This window comes from Rattus norvegicus, chromosome 1 (assembly GCF_036323735.1).
Source record: "Rattus norvegicus strain BN/NHsdMcwi chromosome 1, GRCr8, whole genome shotgun sequence".
Lineage (NCBI taxonomy): Eukaryota > Metazoa > Chordata > Mammalia > Rodentia > Muridae > Rattus > Rattus norvegicus.
The window spans coordinates 60,756,782-60,774,779 of record NC_086019.1 but is presented as its reverse complement, the minus strand read 5'-3'; the positions used below and the strand labels follow the sequence as shown (position 1 = coordinate 60,774,779).

The 17,998-nt window shown below is 43.8% G+C and overlaps 1 protein-coding gene across 2 annotated transcripts; it reads right to left on the bottom strand.

The window, feature by feature from the left end:
* Positions 1-966: 966 nt before the first annotated feature.
* On the bottom strand, positions 967-6,111 carry LOC134485047 (sperm motility kinase Y-like). 2 transcript variants are annotated; one of them, XM_063280861.1, is made up of 3 exons: positions 5,448-6,111; positions 2,792-4,384; positions 967-2,082 (listed from the first exon to the last, which is right to left on the bottom strand). In XM_063280861.1, exon 2 carries the CDS (start codon positions 4,362-4,364, stop codon positions 2,835-2,837), a length of 1,530 nt encoding a protein of 509 aa, XP_063136931.1. In that variant the 5' UTR covers positions 4,365-4,384; positions 5,448-6,111; the 3' UTR covers positions 967-2,082; positions 2,792-2,834. The 2 variants fall into 2 exon arrangements, with proteins under 2 accessions (XP_063136931.1, XP_063136930.1); XM_063280860.1 differs by lacking the exon at positions 5,448-6,111 and having other exon boundaries at positions 2,792-4,492.
* Positions 6,112-17,998: the final 11,887 nt, after the last annotated feature.

The window sequence follows — 17,998 nt, the reverse complement described above, 5'->3', positions numbered from 1 at the left end:
CAAACACAGATCCCAGACTGTCCTCTGCCGACGTTTATCAGGGCTGATGGTTTAGTGTCCTGGGTTCCCTATGGGGTTGCAAACTCAAGTTTCTTAGGTCCCTATGTGTCTGACAAAAAGCCTTTAGAACAAGGTAGATGTGAAGAAATCAGGAAATAAACTCCTGCAGTACTTGATGTCTACCACTGGAGGGCTCTACACTTTTCTGGTCCTGGTGTGCTACTCAGCAAACCCTCTCACTGGAAGGCTCTGTGCCTGAAGCAGAGAACCTCTGCTAAACACAATGTTACCAAGAAACTGGCTGTATCTTCATGGCAGCCTGTACAAGATTCTCCACGACCCTGAGGACCCAATTGGGAAAACTTAGGTAGGCAGGATGTGGGAGCCAACAGGGCTGTATGGAGACCTTACCCAGAATTTAATCTCCAGCTGTGCATTCCGATTAACATGACCCACACTCCTATGAAGGTCTCTGGGTGGCTCCTGATATGAGTTGGGGGAGGGGGGAGGACAAGGAAGCTGGGTCAAGACAGAAGCACTGTCCTTACTCACTGCGTCTGGGCTTGTTCCTGCCCTAACTGGGAAGCAGGAACCAAACACCCACTAATCATGGGACTGTCCGTGATGAGGCCAGCTGAGGATCTGAACTGTCAGCAAGAAAGACAGGAGCTGTATGTACCACAAACCAGAGCACAGTGTCCCGCATTAGCCCATCTCTCAAATGATGCCATCTCCTCCCCAGAGTGGCTCCAGTCTGGGTTAGGAGTGGGTCATGTATTCCGAGCTCTCTGCTACTCCTGCAAACACAGCAATGGTGCCTTCTCATGCTCATCTATACTGAGCCTAGGGAGCAGCCAGAGGTCATACTCATGGGATTCAGACTCAGTTCAATCTGCTATCCTGTAGCCCATGAGTCTGGACTCAACTTTACTGGTCAAGGCCAGTGGTTTTTTTCCTGGACAAGACTTTGAGAATGTTAGTGACACATTGTATGCCCTTGGCTGGCCTTCACTCTAATAGCCCTGAGTGACCCTTCCAGCCTGCACCCAGAGATTCAGATCAGCATTGGCCAGATCAGGCTCTTTGCTACCTGTTCCTATAGCTCACCTCCACTGTAGTTCATGTGTCCAGGCTGCTGCAGCTGTTCCAGAAGCTACCAGATGTCTTCCCACAGAATCCTGTAGTCCCTGTGGGCTCATCCACAGACATCTCACACTCTCCCTGCTGGGAGTTAGGCTGGATGCCTGCTGTGTGGGAGCTGCCTTGGCTTGTGGAGCAGAGTCAGAAGCAGTGGAGGAGATGTTGTCTGCTGCTCTTAATGTCCTCAGTGCCCAGGGCTTGCCTGTGGTGTGGTTGTGGTCCAGCTCCAGTTAATCACTGATATAAATTCAGCCCATAGAAGCTGCGTACCCCATGAGGCGCAGGGAGGACCATCACTGAGGGGGAACCATGCAATCCAGGACCCTGTTGGGATCAGGGAATATTCCAGGTCCCCTCTCACGCAGGATGCAAGGCTAGGAGCTCTATGTGCCCTGACACAGGGGCATGGGACCGTGACTCCCATGAAATGCTCCTTCATACCTATTACATCATCAGCTTTGAGAAGGTCTTCCTCAGTAAGAACATCCCACACTGCTTGCCTCTGCCATCTGGCTCTCTTTTCCAGGGCTGCATGCCCTCAGGAACATTGACTTGTCTTCTATGAAAATTAATATTCTGTTAAATCATTTTGATAAACAGTTCTCAGCATGATATCTGTGTCCAGAAGTAGTCATCAGCAATTCTCACGGGGACAGGGAATCAAAATCTTCTCCCTGCCCTTCATCCTCCTCTTTCTCCTCCTCTTCCTTCTCTTCCTCCTCCTCCTCTTCTTTCTCCTCCTCTCTTCATATTCCTCCTCCTCCTCCTCCTCCTACCCTCCTCGTTCTCCTCCTCCTGCTGCTGCTGTGCCTAATGCTGCTTCTGCTATTGTTGCTACTCCTGTTGCTGCTGTAGTTTCCGCTGGTGTCTTTTCCATTGCCATGTGTCTGAAATCACCTACTGTTTATTATACTGAGGACATGAAAGAATTTCCAGATGACACTGTGAAATAGACAAGACAATTTATTCCAAGCAAAAAAGACAGTGAGGTAGAATTCTTAGCTTACCATTTGGGGCTTTGATTTTCCTTACTATATTATAACTTCTTTTTTCTACTTCTCAGTTGAGGTCTTTGAAAGAAACCATTTAGACTACTACCTATAAAATTCAATAGATCACTAGGTCTTAGGAACAAAAAAAAACCAGTATGCAAAACAATATGCATGCATGCAGGATTCTGACCATCAACTATAACCCACAAACTAGGTTGTTGATACTTATTCAATGACAAACCTTGTTAATTAGTTTTGAGGCTTAATGGAATGGGATGTTACATTTGAAAACATAAGACTGTGTTCTGCAGCACTTGTGATTGATGACCACATGTGAAAAGATCAGTAGCCCCTGGAGGAGTCCATGAGCCCATGAATCTCTAGTCCTCACCCTGTGGGAGCTATTGGCCTAAGGGGTAGCTGGAGTCCATCTGAAGGGTTGGGCCAACTAGAAAACTCTGTAGAGTGTTGAACTCATCAATCCTATTGGGTCCCTGCTGGGAAGAGGAGAAATCAAGAAGAGGGAGAAGGCTTGGTGTTGGGGAAACCTCATAAAGAACTTAGAGCAGATACAAGGTAAGAATTGTGGGGAAAATGGAAACCAGAGACAGAGGAAGACCAGCATAGAGCAAACTGAAAAGGACAAAGCACAAATTTACCTGGGCTATGCCTGCTTCTTGTTCTCTGGACTCTCCCTGTGGCTCATTTCTGGGGGGAGATTCTGTTCTGCCCCAGGCGAGGTTTCTTTCTCCTTGGCATGCAGCAACACAGCTTTATCAGGGCATTTGCTATATTCCTGGTCCACCCCTTAAAACCTCTGTGCCGTACCCTGCTGGGGATAGGCTTATCCTCTAATGGGGCTCTGTGGGAGAGTGGGTTGTCTTCTTTGATTTCCTTATTGCTACTCTTCTCACTGAAGATTCTTGTTGTTTGAATGCATGGGACACTCACGGCACATTTGTGATAGAGGTCCTGTGTAGGTGTCATCGGTAGAGGCCTGAGACGACCAGCCACAGTGGATCTTTTGCCTCCTTTTGGATGAGCATTCTGGCCATAGTGAGATACGTGACCATGGGAGGATGACACCCGCAAGGTGCCAAGGACTGGCAGGCTTCCACTCCTCTTTGGTTCTAATCTAAAAGCAGCAGCAGGATCAAGGCTAGGGAATGGTGCTGCAAGGGAACTCACTTGCTGTGCCTGGGCTGTGCAGCCATCCCCCTGGAGAGCCTGCTTTTGTAGAAAGAAATAAGTTGCCATTTCCTCATTATATTTTCTTTGTTTTAAAGAGTGTTTTACTACAGAGGCTTGGAATCCAATGCTTTTCATGGCATCCAAAATGGCCAGGTCTGGTGTGAGGGGAAGCAGTTCTTCATAGGGACCTATCAATCCGTTCCAGTGTTCTTTTAACCAAGGGTGTTTCATCGCCTTTCTTGCTGTTGGTCTAAAGTTGGGATTTACCCTCAGTAATTTACTAAGGAGGTCCTCCAGCTCTTTTGAAACCCCACAGGGAGCAGGATATACCCCTGCCACTACTTGTCTTTGCAGTTCTTGGATGATCACTGAATCAAATGGGAGCTTTCCCACTACCATACAGTACAAGACCACTCCTATAATCCACATATCATTCTTCGGCCCGTCATACCGATGGCCAAGGAGGAGTTCAGGGGAACCAAAAGAGTACGTGCCGCAGTGGTGGTTTAGCAGTTTTCCAGGTTGAAATTGGGTGCTAAGCCCAAAGTCGATGACTTTGACCTTTTTGTTTTTATCAATCATTATATTGTCCAGTTTGAGGTCTCGGCGAACAATCCCCTTTCCATGGCAGTAGCTCACTGCTGACAATATCTGTTCAAATATTTGCCGGGCCTCATCCTCCTCTATGTGCCCTGACTCTCTGATGTACTGGTAGAGTTCTTGGCCTTCCACCAGCTCCATTATGAGGTATATTCTCGTTTCCTTTTCAATAACTTGTATGAGAGACACTATGTTGGGGTGGTTGATCTTTCTCATTATGTTTGCTTCCATCATGGCTGGCTGGAACCACTGCTTGTCCTTTCGCAGAACTTTGACAGCCACCGGGGTTCCTGTGAGCCGGTGGTGGGCCAGGAGGACTTTGGCGTTGCCCCCTTGCACAATTGTCCCCAATACTTGGTATTGGGAATGGAAGTTGCCCTCCTCAGAGATACTGGGCTCGGGTGTAGGGGTTGGTAACTCCTCCTCAGTCTCTGTAGGCATTTTATCAGTACTAATGCTACCTAAAAATAACAAAAATGGAATCAAATAATGAAAAAGATGGAGCAATATAGGAGCTAAAATTACACTTGTGGTACCTAAAAGAAACAAACAAAAGAAAAAGAAAAAAAAAACAAACAAAGACAAAGTAAAAACTAGACTAGAAAAATAGAGCAAAATTATGAAAAAGTTAAGGGGAAAATATGAAGAGTCATAAGTAAAAGCCACCCAAATAACCAACCCCAAAAGAGAAAGCCAAGAGCACACACATACTAAATGCAATGATGAAAATAAAAATCGTCATACTACAATAGGATTGGGCGGCCAAAGATGGTCAATACTATGAATAGATGTTCATTGAAGAAAAAAAAAAAACAGATGAAAGAAATGAGAGGAGAAAGAATTAGTATAAGACAAAACAAACAAATATAAAAAGCCAACACTTAAGGGAAAACTCCATTGAATTTCAGGACCTAGTGATCCACAAAAATCCACAACTCTCCAGAGCAAAATACTGAAAATTAAAATTAACCAACCACAAGGAATAAGGCAGTTAAAATCAGTGAATAGTAAACCTTAAACAAAGGCCGAAGTGTCAAAGTGTCACAAAGGGCAAATTTGTATCAAGTCTAAGCCAATGATTGCTTGTACTCAATAAATAGAGAAACAGGAATAATGTAAAAGGATGAAACCGCAGGACATTGAAAATGCAGATAGAGTGAATCATACGACTGCAGAACCGTAAATAATCAAAGCAGTAATATAGCATGTGATAACATAAAAACCACTAAAAAATGAAACCAGCAATCCATAATAAATAAATAAATAATTAAAACAAAAAACAAAACCCAATAAGGAAATAGCCAGTGGCGTGGCAATATGTGACCTAATTCTTTCTCTTGAAGTCATCCAAAAATCAATCAATCAATCAAGAAATAGGCAGCCAGCCATCTCCATAGGCCTTTAAACTGATATTATGGGGTTGGCATACCAAATGCCTGGGAGCGACTGGTCAGCCAGCCCAGATACTTGGGCAGCTGCAGGCCAGTGAGAGAGCCTGTCTTGAAAATAAGGTTGAGAACCTACCTTAGGAACAGCAGCCGGGGTGACTTCTGGCCTCTACACTCTCTTGCACTGAGGTGCAGGTAATATAGATACAAGGGGCAAAAGGGGATGGGCACGTGCACACACAGACACACACACACACACACACACACACACACACACACACGCACACACACACACACACACGGGCACTCACACAGGCACAGGCACACACACAGGCACACACACAGAAATACACAGAAGTGAACTTATACTCACACAAACTCTTACAAACACCCAGATTCACACAAAACACGCATACTTACACACAAGCAAACCTGGAAAAACACACGTCAGACACATACACACATACACACAGGGATACACATACGCACAAGAAGACATACACACATACAAACACATACACACATACAAACCTGTAAACTCACACACTCCTACATATACTGACAAACACACAGGCAAAAGTGTACACGCACTCACACACAGGCCAATCTGTCAACACACACTCTCTTACACACACTGATACATACACATATACACAGTACAGTAAAATTCGACACAACCACACACAGCTCACTAGATACAACCAAGTCGCAGAGGGATCCACTCCACACCTCCTCTCAAAGCACTCAAAGAATTCCAGGCCTGGCAACAGCTTAATATGTGTTTGCTGGGCCGCCTCACAATCGCTCCTCATGAGGTCACAATAGGACCTGTCAAGACATGGTTGGGAAGGACTCTGAGACTGTGGCTTCTATGGGCTATGGAAAGACTTTAGGCTGTTAGAAATAAAACCCTGTAAGATGTTTAGCTGTCCATAGTTCTCTGTTTTGAATGTTTACTCTGCATCCTGCTTTAAAGTCCTCATGTCTACACTCAGGGTGTCACGTTATCTTTGAATTCTGAAGGATTAGCCTCAAACTGATGGTATAGTTTTCTTTTTTTAAAGACAAAGCTGTTTCTAAACTGACCCATCAAGAGGACACTGTTCTCATAAGTCCTCAGAAAGGCTCTAGGTTATCATCAAACACCTGAGACAAAGCTGCAGGACTAGGCAGAGACTTGAGTTTGAATCCCCCAAACGCCAAATGGATGCATCAGCAAAGCTCATAAGCTTTCTCTGTGGAGAAGTTAACATGGACCAACAGATTAGAGGGCCAGAGCCCCAAACCATGCTGGGTGGACACTCTCCTCTGACATCCAACACAGAGATCTTTGTACAGAGATCAGGAGAAGGCTTCTCTGAATAGATGTGCAGAGCACCTCAGGCTCAGGGACTCAGGACTGACACCCATAGAATGCTGTAGAGGAACGCTTTGTGATTCAAGGGCTCATCTGCCTGGGTCCCTGAGCCTCTAGAGATGATCCCAGGACTGGGCTGTCTCTGCTTATGGGCTCAGACAGGGAGGTGCCAGGGGGTTTGCCCTTGGCTCCTGGGAGTAGAGCAGTTTTTCTTTCCCTGTCCCTGCTTTTTGAACTTTTCTTTCCTTGGGAAAATGGAAGGACTGGAAGAAGTCTGGCTATGGAGAGTGAGGCTGGCTGGGAAACTGCTCGCTGTTCTCCATTGTCATCCTGCTGGGGGTTTGGAGTTGTTGGCAGGTTAGCCTCTCAACCATTCCAATCTGCTTCTCTCCATTTAATCCATGCATCTCTGTCTCTTCGCTTCGTGACATGGTTGCACAAGTCCTACCTGTAGCTGCCACTCCAGGGCATAAGTCCCTCAGTGAGTGAATTCCAGATGGTTCTGTCTAGAGAGAAATTGTACAGGGTCGTTGCTCAGTATGTAGGAACATGGAAGAGGATACTGCACTGCACCCAAACACATTTCATATAACATCAATCCACATACTCTGGTACTCATCGGTTCTATTTACACCTTTCGCGATTACTGCTATTCACTGTACTGTGAAGTGTGAATTTTTATTATGTTTCACTTCTGCAAAGGAAGAGACAGTGTTTAGCAGTGGAGATTCCAAAGGCCAAGCTGGAAGGGAGGCCTTGACACACAGGTGTGCTCCTGGGAAATAGCTCTTTCATAAAACTCCCCGTTGAATCCCATGATGGGTGGATTGCTCTATGCCCTATCTAGGGTTGACCTCAGTGTGTGTGTGTGTGTATATATATATATATATATATATATATATATATATATATATATATATATATATACATTAACTTGAGTATTTTTTATATACATTTCCAGTATTCCCTTTCCCAGTTTCCGTGCAAACGTCCCCCTCCCTCCTCCCCATGCTCCCCCCCTTGTCGCCCTCCTCCCAACAATCTAGTTCACTGGGGGTTCAGTCTTAGCAGGACCCAGGGCTTCCCCTTCCAATGGTGCTCTTACTAGGATATTCATTTTCCATGTTCCCTTCCCCAGCTTCCAGACTTTAGATGACTGGATGCCCTGACTGATTTTTACACAGGATAAAAGTCGGCTACATTTGTGTTTGATTATTAACAGTGCCTCTGGAACTAAACTCAGATCATCAGCTATTCCTTTCACCTCTGAACCATCTCAAAAGCACACACTATATATTCTGTTCTGTCCTCAGTGTACCATGTATTGCTATAATCACCAGCATTGTTAAAGCAAGCCAAAGGAGATTTATGAAATCTTCAGATTTTGAAATTTACATTCACACATAGCTTGTGCTACACAGCATTAATCCCCCTTTCATGAGAGAGAAGGTCTCTTTACTGTCCAAACCACCCTTGTGCACAGGGTGAGTTTTAGGACAGCTTCAGTTTGTGGTAACACTCTGTCTCAAATTAAGCACACAACAGCAACAACCCAACCAAACTCACACAGAAACACATGCATGGAACACACACACACACACACACACACACACACACACACACACACACACAGAGCACTTTCCAGTTGCTACCCTACCCATTCCTCAAGTGAGCATTCAGTGTAACTGTACTTTAATCTCACCTACCTCAGTCCTTCCAGTCTGTAGGCTTCTCTTAAACCCTCAGGAATTGGCAACTGACATCAGGCCGGTTTCTGCTTGCTGGTGGGGAAATTGGGTTGTGTTGCTTTGTTAATCTGTACTCCCTCAGCCAACTTCCCCAGGCCCTGAGAAGTTTCCATTAACCTCCTTCAGAGTACTTCAGTGTTTTTAAGTCATACTCAACAAAGTAAGAAACCATTTGGTTTGATTGCAGCATTTAGGATTGTGTTGAGTAGGTACCAGCAGAATGTACACTGTTTATGAAGTAGGTCTGTGAGTAAGGGCTAGGTGTAATTTTATCTGCTGAGTGAGTGAGCGTTTGCTCCATATCGTTACCCGTTTTGGCTTCTGTGGTATTTTTATTCCTATAGACTAAACGGTTTGAGTTTGTGTTGGCTTCTTCTCTGATTTCAGTATCCAGCACCTCTGGACTTATCCTATAAGTATGACCAGATTAACAGGGCTGTTGATTTTCCATGGAGATGCTTGTTTACATTTTTACTTAATCCACATCTTATGTTCAAGAGGAGGGAGAGCAGCTTGCTGGCTTTGCAGCAACACACATTGACCCAGAGTGAAGGTTCTCTCTGTTACTGATTCGAATTCCTGAATCATCATGACATTTTGCATGAGCTATCCTCCACTGTCTCGGGCATTTGAGTACTCCTTTCCCAGTTCGTGACTCTGTTTGGGAAGACTCAGGAGGTGTGCCCTTGCTGGAGAAAGAATGCCAGTGGGGCTGGGCTTTGAGGTTTTAGTGCTCTGCACCACTCCCTGTGCACTGTCTGCTTTGTACTTGTGATTGCAGATGTGAGTCCTCTGCTTCCTGCTCCTTCCACTGTGCCCTGTCGTCATAGAACTTAACCTATGGTAACAGGTGGTCTGTGAAATAGGATCACTAATCGCCTACATGTTTTATATTTTGCTGTGCTCATGGCATTTCTGTCACAGAAATACAAAGGTAACTAATGCAGAAGGGGATGTAATAGAGCGGACTCTTGCTCTGTGATACCTGAACATGCCAGTTTGTGCTTGTTACTTGTTTTGGAAAATATGCAAGAATTCAGAACTTTGAATTAGAAGTGGCCCAGTGCTCTAAGAAGAGTTTAATGGGGTATACTGGCAGGAGCTTGGGAGTCAGGAGTGCCAAGACCTATCCAGAATGTGGAAGCCCAGGACAAGTGGATTCAGAAGGCAATAATATTTGTAACTAGCCTGGGATAATTTGTATGATGCTTTTACAAAAATGTGGCTTCCTTCAGCCCACATCCTAAAAACCTACCTGAGGCTAAATTAAAAAGTAATAAACAAATTTCTTCGATGAAAATTTGAAGAGAGCCCAGTATGGCCTCTGTTATACTGAGGTTATAGGACTTCAATGAAAAAGAGCAAATGGGGAAATAGAAATGCAAAATGTATAGTTTACAGAGAAGAAGACACTGGGAAGATTAATCTTATAGCCAATGCCTAGGCCAGAAGAGAGCCTGCAATTACTTAGGACATTAGAACCTTAATAAGAGGCCATGTCCCCTCAGGTGATGACATCACTCAATTAACCTCGTAATCTGTGGTAGAAAGTGACTTACTTAGGGATTTCCTGCTATTAACAGACACCATGACCAATGCAAATCTTATAAGAAGAACACTGCTTTGGGTTTGGCTTACAAGTTCAGCAGTTTGGTTCATTATCATCAAGGTGGGAGCATGGCAGCATCTAGGCCGACATGGTACAGGAGGAGCTGGGTGTTCTACATCATCATCTGAAGGCCGCTACTAGAAAACTGATTTTCATGCAGCTAGGACAAGGAACATCTACAGTGACACACTTCCTCAATCAAGGCTACACCTATCCAATGAGGGCTCATCTGCAAAGAGTCCCACTCCCTGGGCTGAGCATATTCAAATCAACACAGGAACATTAGGCATTTTCAGTTCCTGAAATCACCTATGATCAGAAGCTGCTGCTACTGTGGGTCATGGGACCCAGCGCTTTCCAGAAATCAGGCATCTTCTCATGTACTCTCATCAGTCACTGGGAGTAAGGAAGCTCAGCAAAGGACTGCTGTGTGGGCTGAGACAGCTGAGAAAGTCTGCTTGGGAAGGTGTGTCAATCTTCATCTCCACATGGAGATAGCATGGGGGTTACCTGACCTTACCTGACCAGTTTCCATGTTTGGTACCCCTGGATCATATTCATTGTCAGGTAGGAAAGTGTTATTTGGCACCCAATGTCATGCTGTGCTTATCATGTACCCAAAGTTGATAGATGACTTAAGAATGTAGGCTTGAAAGGTATCCAGTTTCTAATCTGGGAAGGAGAACAGCAGGCCTGAGAGGAACAGGCCTCATGTGCAGAGGGATGTACCATCTGTACATGGTTGGGAGAAGCTCAGAGAAGGTTAGTCAAAGCTGTCTATCCAGTAGAGGTTAGTTAACTGTGGAAACTATCACTAACAATAAAGGTAACTTTGAACTCTGAGGAAGAGAAGGTTTGTTGCCATTGTTTGTGGACCATGCTTCAGAGGTGATGAGACACAGAGAAGCTGTGTCTTGGGTTCATGCAGGAAGCATGCTAGCTGAGCACTTCACATCTTAAGTTGTGTAGGTCGTCAGGGCCCTTACACAAAGGTGATCTAGTGACAGTTTCTTGCTTTGTTTGTAGCAATCACAAGAATTTAAATTTCCTACTTGTTCTTGTTCTTAAAAACTCATTGATTACTTTTAGCTGAGACTCCTGGGAGACTTTTCTCTCACATGCTGTAAGTTTTAAAGATTTGGTGATTAACATAAATAACTATTCATAGGTCAACACAGGGCCCACACTGACCTTACCTTGCTATCTGGAACAGTTACTCCTGAGCCAAGGGTCTCAAGGGTCTCTGCCTCAGAAAGAAATGTGGAAAAGTGATCTCATAATCTATTCACATTCCTTGTGTCATCCAGAATATCTGCTAGAATGAGAGGATCCTTCCCTGCTCAGGACAATGTAGATACTGCTTCCCCAGGAGTAAAGAAAGGGCCATGTCCTCCCTCCGTGGGACAGTCCCTGATGTTCACTGTAATGTCCCACAACAGTCCCACCTTGAATTTGCTGTTCCACTTGAGCACGGAGACTCCCTTTTATTCTGGGAGATAAATAGGAATCTCCAGCTAGGAACAGTGGTCCAAACATGAGGTTAAGTGAAGGCAGTGAGAATGATGTATACACACTAAGGGTTTCTGATTGAATGATTCTGAACTTAATGTACTTCCTACTAGAGTCATCTGTAAGTGACATGTAAGCTTTGTATTAAAATGTACCTTTAGGTCCAAGATTTCATGGTAGGACAATGTCCTACTTGCTTTTAAAGATATCCTAAAAACTGGATAGAAAAGAGAATATACAGAACAGAAAATGTTCCTAGGTGTACAAGACTGGTTTACATGTGCAAGTCTCTGTGCTCAACGTGAAGAGCACACAATATGCCTTAGAAAATAGATGATAAGCACTCTCTTCTCTCTCTCTCTCTCTCTCTCTCTCTCTCTCTCTCTCTCTCTCTCTCTCTCTCTCACTCACTCTGTTTCTACCTCTCCCCCTCTCATGGGTGGTTGTGTCCGTGTCTGTGAGTGTGTGTGTGCATGTGTGTGTGTTTCTGTGTCTGTGTGTGTGTGTGTGTATGTGTGTGTGTGTGTGTGTGTGTGTGTGTGTGTATTGTGTGTGAGAAACTGAAGGTGAGCTCAGGGTCTGCATGACCCAGTTGGAACTAGAATCCCATGTTGATTGACTCCCACCTTGACAAGTATCATGTTGTTGGGATGACCAGCATGTGACTAGTGGGACAAGATAGAAGTATTTACAAAGCCAACAGTTTTGACCAATTTATGCGAATTAGGGCAGATTTGAGAGTACACTTAAGAGTTTTAAACTTTGTTTGAAAAAACAAAAAACAGTGTTCTTGGAATAGTATCTTTGGAGTAGAGCACATAAGGCCAAATTTTAACTGATTGTTGGTGAGCACCTGTGGGTTTTTGTGTTCCTTATGTAGTATCCCTTAGGTTTGGGTCAGACAATGTAAACCTTATCATTTCCACTGTTGTTAACATCTCAAATGATGTCCCACGTCCTAGGTGCCAATCCACAAATGCCCACTCCTACATCTTCTCCCTCCTCCCTCCATTTTGCCACTATGATGCTGCTCCTAAACTCACCCAACTTTTCGAAACCCACCACTCCAGCCTCCTCCTATGTTCGAGCATCACATCTCCACAGGACCAAGGGCCTTCCATCCCATTGCTTTCAAATAATGCCATCCTCTGATGTATATTGATTGGTGGTCTATTTTCTGGAAGCTCTGGGTCATCAGCCAGCATATATTGTTCTTCCTCTATTGCAGGACCTCCTCTGTCACAGGACATCCACTGTTTAAGCACCACCACTACCTCAGGAAGTCCACTGTCTGTGTGTCAACTCCACTGTTACAGGACCACAAGTGTCTCAGCACTTCAACTATCACAGCACTTCTACTGTTCAGGAGCTCAAGAGTCTCAGCATCTCAAGTGTCACAGGACCTCCTTTGTCCAAGAACTGGACTGTCCAAGCAATACTGCTATTGCGGGACCTCCACTGTCACAGGATTTCCACTGTAGGAGCACTACAACTGTCTCAGGACACCCACTGTCCTATAACCTCCACTATCCCAGGAATTCCACTGTCATAGCACCACCCGTAGCAACTAAAGTGTTTCAGGACATCAACTGAAGCAAGATCTCCCATGATTCTGCAACTTCACTGCCCCAGGATCTCTACAGTGACAGGAATACCCCTGTATCAGCAATTCCAATTTTGCAGGACCTCCACTGTAGCAGAACCTCAATTGTGCAGCAGCTCCCCTGTATGTAGATTGACCTCCACGATCTCAGTGCCTCCACTTTCAAAGGACCTTCACTGTCACAGAACCGGCGCTATTTCAGTGCCTCCACTGTCGCAGGACCTACCTCTTCACAGGATCTGCACTGTTGCAGCAACTGTAATTTCAATTTTTCAAAGTCATTGCTGGTTATTAGATTTCAGGCTGAATGAAATGAGATGTTACTTTTGAAAGCTTAAGAATTTGTTCTATACCTCTTGTGATAAATGCCGTGTGTGATAGGACCAGTAAACTATGGAAGACTTCTTCAGCTCATACCACTCTCCACCTCACTTTGTGGAAGCTGGTGTTTTTAGAGTGTGATAAACTTCAGGTGAATGGATGCATTCAGCTGCACCACGCTCTAGAGTGGGCTACACAGCAGTCATATTGAGTCCTTGCTGGGAAGAGAAGAAATCCAGAAGAGGGAGAAGGCTTGGGTTGGGGGAAGAATCATAAAATACTTAGAGGATATTAGAAGGTAAGAATTATGGGGAACTGGAAAACAGAGCCAAAGGAAGAATGAGCACAGAGCAAACTGGGAAGGACAAAGTACATAGGCACTTGGGTTTTGCCATCTGCGTGTTCTCTGGACAATCTCCCTGGGCCACATTTCTGGGAGAAAACTCTTCCCCCACCCCCTTGTAAGGTTTCATTCTTGAAGGAAAGCAGCAACACAACTTCATCAGTGAATTTCCCCATTGGAATTGGTTCATCCTTTAATGCCTCTGGGAAATCCCGAGCTGGGGAATGTCCTGCTCTCTGCTGAGAGACAGCAGGAAAGTAGGTCGTCCTCTGTTTTCTCGTTGATACAGCTCTTCTAAGTATGGCTGATTGTTGAGTGAAGACACAGGATACTTCTGGTGTGTATGTATGCTTTGTTCACTGTGGGTGTTGTTGGGAGTGTCCTGAAAAGAAGGGCATGCCCAATGGCACTTCTGCTTCCTCTTTGACTAGCCTTATGATCATAGGGAGACACTAGGCCATTGGAAGATGAGGAGAGCAATGTGTCTAAGTTGTGTTCACTTCTATTCCTATTTAGTCCTAGAGGGAAATCAGCAAGGGTGTGAGGAATGCTGCTGTGCACTGACTGTGTGGTGTGAGGAATGCTGCTGTGCACTGACTGTGTGGTGTGAGGAATGCTGCTGTGCACTGACTGTGTGGTGTGAGGAATGCTGCTGTGCACTGACTGTGTGCTGTGAGGAATGCTGCTGTGCATTGACGCTACCTTTTTTCTTTTCTCCCTACACCTGCATCCTTCTGGTGGCTCAGGTTGGACAACTAGGTGCCCATGACCAACTCCTCATTGTGGATGGATTTAGTCTGGTTGGACTTTCTCAGGAAAGGTATGACTAATTGGTTACTTTAAAGCTGATTGGTTAGTCTTACTGTATTGAAGTGATATTTTGCTTTTTATTTTGAAATTTGAATTCAAAAAGAAGTGATGTAAAAGCTCTTTGTGTTTACTCATCTTACCCTATAATCCTAGTTGTTAGAGCACATGAATCTCATTTGTGTTCACTCATAAGAATGTATATTCTTTAGAGTATTTCCTTAAATAATTATATAAATATGTACACTTATACTTAGAGCTTGTAAAATGTTTAAATATCTTAATGTTAATGTTATAGAATAGAATATATTTACCTGTTTTATAATTAATTATCATAAGTGATGTGGACAGGACATAATCTTCTGAAAGCCTAGTTTATTTCCCACACAGCAACCTGGTTGAGGAACCTAAGCACAAGTATTCTGAACATAGACTCTACTGTGACAGTGACCGCTGTTTCTTTTCTACCTAAGGCAGCTGAACTCATGACTAGTACCAGTTCCACGGTTACCCTGGAAGTTGCAAATCAAGACATCCTCTCTCACTGCCTGTCCACCTTTCTTACCAACCCATTGTCCTCCATGGTGCAGAGAGGTAAGAGCTAGTGACTCAAGCCAGGTTAGCCAATATATAGTAATCCTGTATTGAGATATGGCTCCTCCTAAAAGTTATCAAAATCTGGGGCTTGAAAGATGGTTCAGTATTTTACAACACCAGTGTTAGCTCACAATTGCCCCTAATTTCAGGGGATTTGAAACCTTCTTCTAAGTTCTTTGGACACCAGTCAAACATTCAAGTGCACACATGCTGGGCAAACACTCATACACATAAATTATATTTATAAAGAGAGGCTCAAAAAGTCCCATGTAGTAGCTCCTACCACAGCTCTTGCTCAGCTCTTCAAGGAAGAAGTTAGTTGAGACTGAGTGCATGATGCTGAGAAATACTTCTGGATCTTTATCCAGATCAGATCTGATGGTACAGTTTCCTAGATACATTCACAGTCTGTTAAGTGCAGTATTGTGAACACTCTTCTGACCCTGACTCAGCTGTGGAACCTGCACACCCTAGCCCTGACCTTTGTAGCTGGAGTATCAACAACAGTATCAGCATCTGACAGCCTAGAATCCTGTTTACTAAAGCGTAGGACAGGAAACAATCCTGGCTAGACCATGTGTTGGCATCTTAAAGCAGAACACCATTTACTAACTCAAAGAGGGACGTGGGTAACAAATGAGTCCCAGGTGAGCAGACAGGAAGACTAAACTGTGAACAGGTGTGGATAATCACACCAGGTGACAGCACCATGTGATGCTGTCATTCTGATGGATAATAATATGTGTGTTATAAGGTGAGAGAAGAGAAGTTGAGTGCTTTTTAAAAAATACTCTAAAAAAGGTTACTTTGTTATTTACAATTTACAATTCAGGTGTTGAGAAAAAAAATAAGGTCAGTTTCCCCCATAGATACTTATTAAGTAAATGAAATGTTTTTCTAGACACAATATATGTAAAAGCTTTTGAAAATGTTCATATAAAGCTATTTGTGGTGGCATGTACCTTTAATGCCAGCTCTAAGAATGCAGAAAGAGGCAGATTTCTGTTAGTTTCCGGTGCCCCTGTCTGTGTAGTGAATTCCAGGCCAGCCTCAAATATATAGTGAGACCCTAGGCTATGGTTTCTTCTGATTGCTTGGTTGTTTTTGCATTTTTATGCTAGTCAAAGAATGTATATAAAGATCACCCTATTGTACCAAGAGCAGTTATTAAATATAAGAATTTTAGACGCATACTTTGAAGCTCTTCAAGTCTTAGAACCAGTAAGAGGGAGAGAATGAATGAATTGGCTTTGGTTTCAGTTTCAGATCGTTATGGCTCAGGTAAACCCAGAGCACAGAGTGAAGTTTTTATGAGTTTTATTTTTCTTGGATATTTTATGTATTCACATTTCAAACGTTATCCCCTTCCCATGCTCTCCCAACCCCCTGCCTCTGCTTCTATGTGGATGCTCCCGCTCCCACACACCCATTCCCATCTCAGTGCTCTGGAATAAGGATGCTTGCATGTAACCATTGCACTGAATAGGGGGACCCCAATGGAGGAGTTAGAGAAAGGACTGAAGGTGCTGAAGGGGTTTGCAACCCCACAGGAAGAACAACAATATCAACCAACCACAACCCACCAGAACTACCAGGTAGCAAACTATCAACTAATGAGTACACATGGAGGGATCCATGGCTCCAGCCACATGTGTAGCAGACGATGGCATTGTCCATCATCGATAGGTGGAAGAGTAAAGGTTTTGAGCTCGATAATAATTCAGCTCAAAACGGCTCCCCAGAGAGTCCTCAAAAGCCTTGGACAGAGCACAGTGATGCAACGAATCTGCCTGGTAAAGACAGGCTGATGAAAAACAGAGCAGATCACCTTTTCAGCCCCAATGTGACAAGAGGAGGCACTCTCTAAGTCACCTTGTAACCCAGAAGCCAGTGAGGCACATTGTACTTCGATCATTGTTGTTTTCATAGAGGTCTCAAATTAGTCCAAAATTAGGATTTTACTTGAAAACCCCTTGACCTTATAGATCAAAATGCACTGTAAATGTGTCTTCAAAAAAGTGTCAGGTTTCCAAGGTAGTGGAGATCATTTTTACACTTAAAAGGCTGGCTAACAAAGTAGTGAGGATGGAATATCCTGAATAGGGACCCCAACCTCCAAAAGGCTTCAACCTCCAAAAGGCTTCACGTATTTACTCTCATGTCTCTAGCACAGATCTCATCTGGTCCTGGAGAAAGTCCTTATCCTGGTCTGTGGTGTCAGGAGACTTGTAGGGGTGCGTGAAGCCGACTTCTGGTACATCTTTGTCTCTGGCTCAGTGCTAAACATCCTGCCCTCAGTGTATGATGGGTATGACATGGCTCCTGCATTTAAAGGAACATTGTTATGTTTATTTTACTTGTCATTTAATGTGACACTTGGGTTTTTAACACTATTTCTAATAGATCAGCCTCCTATTCCTGGAGAGAAGTGTGCATATACCACTAGAACAGCAGCTAACATCTGTCTCCACTGGAGACCTCTGCACTGAGGTCTGAGATGAGCTGGAACACTTTCTTACTTGTGAAATATCTGACTTCTTTGATACAGTTCTCAACAAATTACATTAACTATCATTCCTGAATTTTGTTCACTGAAGTTTTATTTTTATTACGCTACTCAAGTAAACTAATACTAAATTATTGAATCTGGGAAAATGCGAATTAGTGTAAATGAGTAAATAAGAAAATGTGAAATGTTTTTTATTGAAAGCATAGGGTCAACATTACATTTTTAGCACAGCATTTAAAATACATGCTTTTTAGAAAACCATTTATTTATTTCCTTTATAATCC

Bases quoted from the DNA above. Each gene is read 5' to 3' on its own strand.
- LOC134485047 (XM_063280861.1), bottom strand. From the start codon at position 4,364: ATGCCTACAGAGACTGAGGAGGAGTTACCAACCCCTACACCCGAGCCC.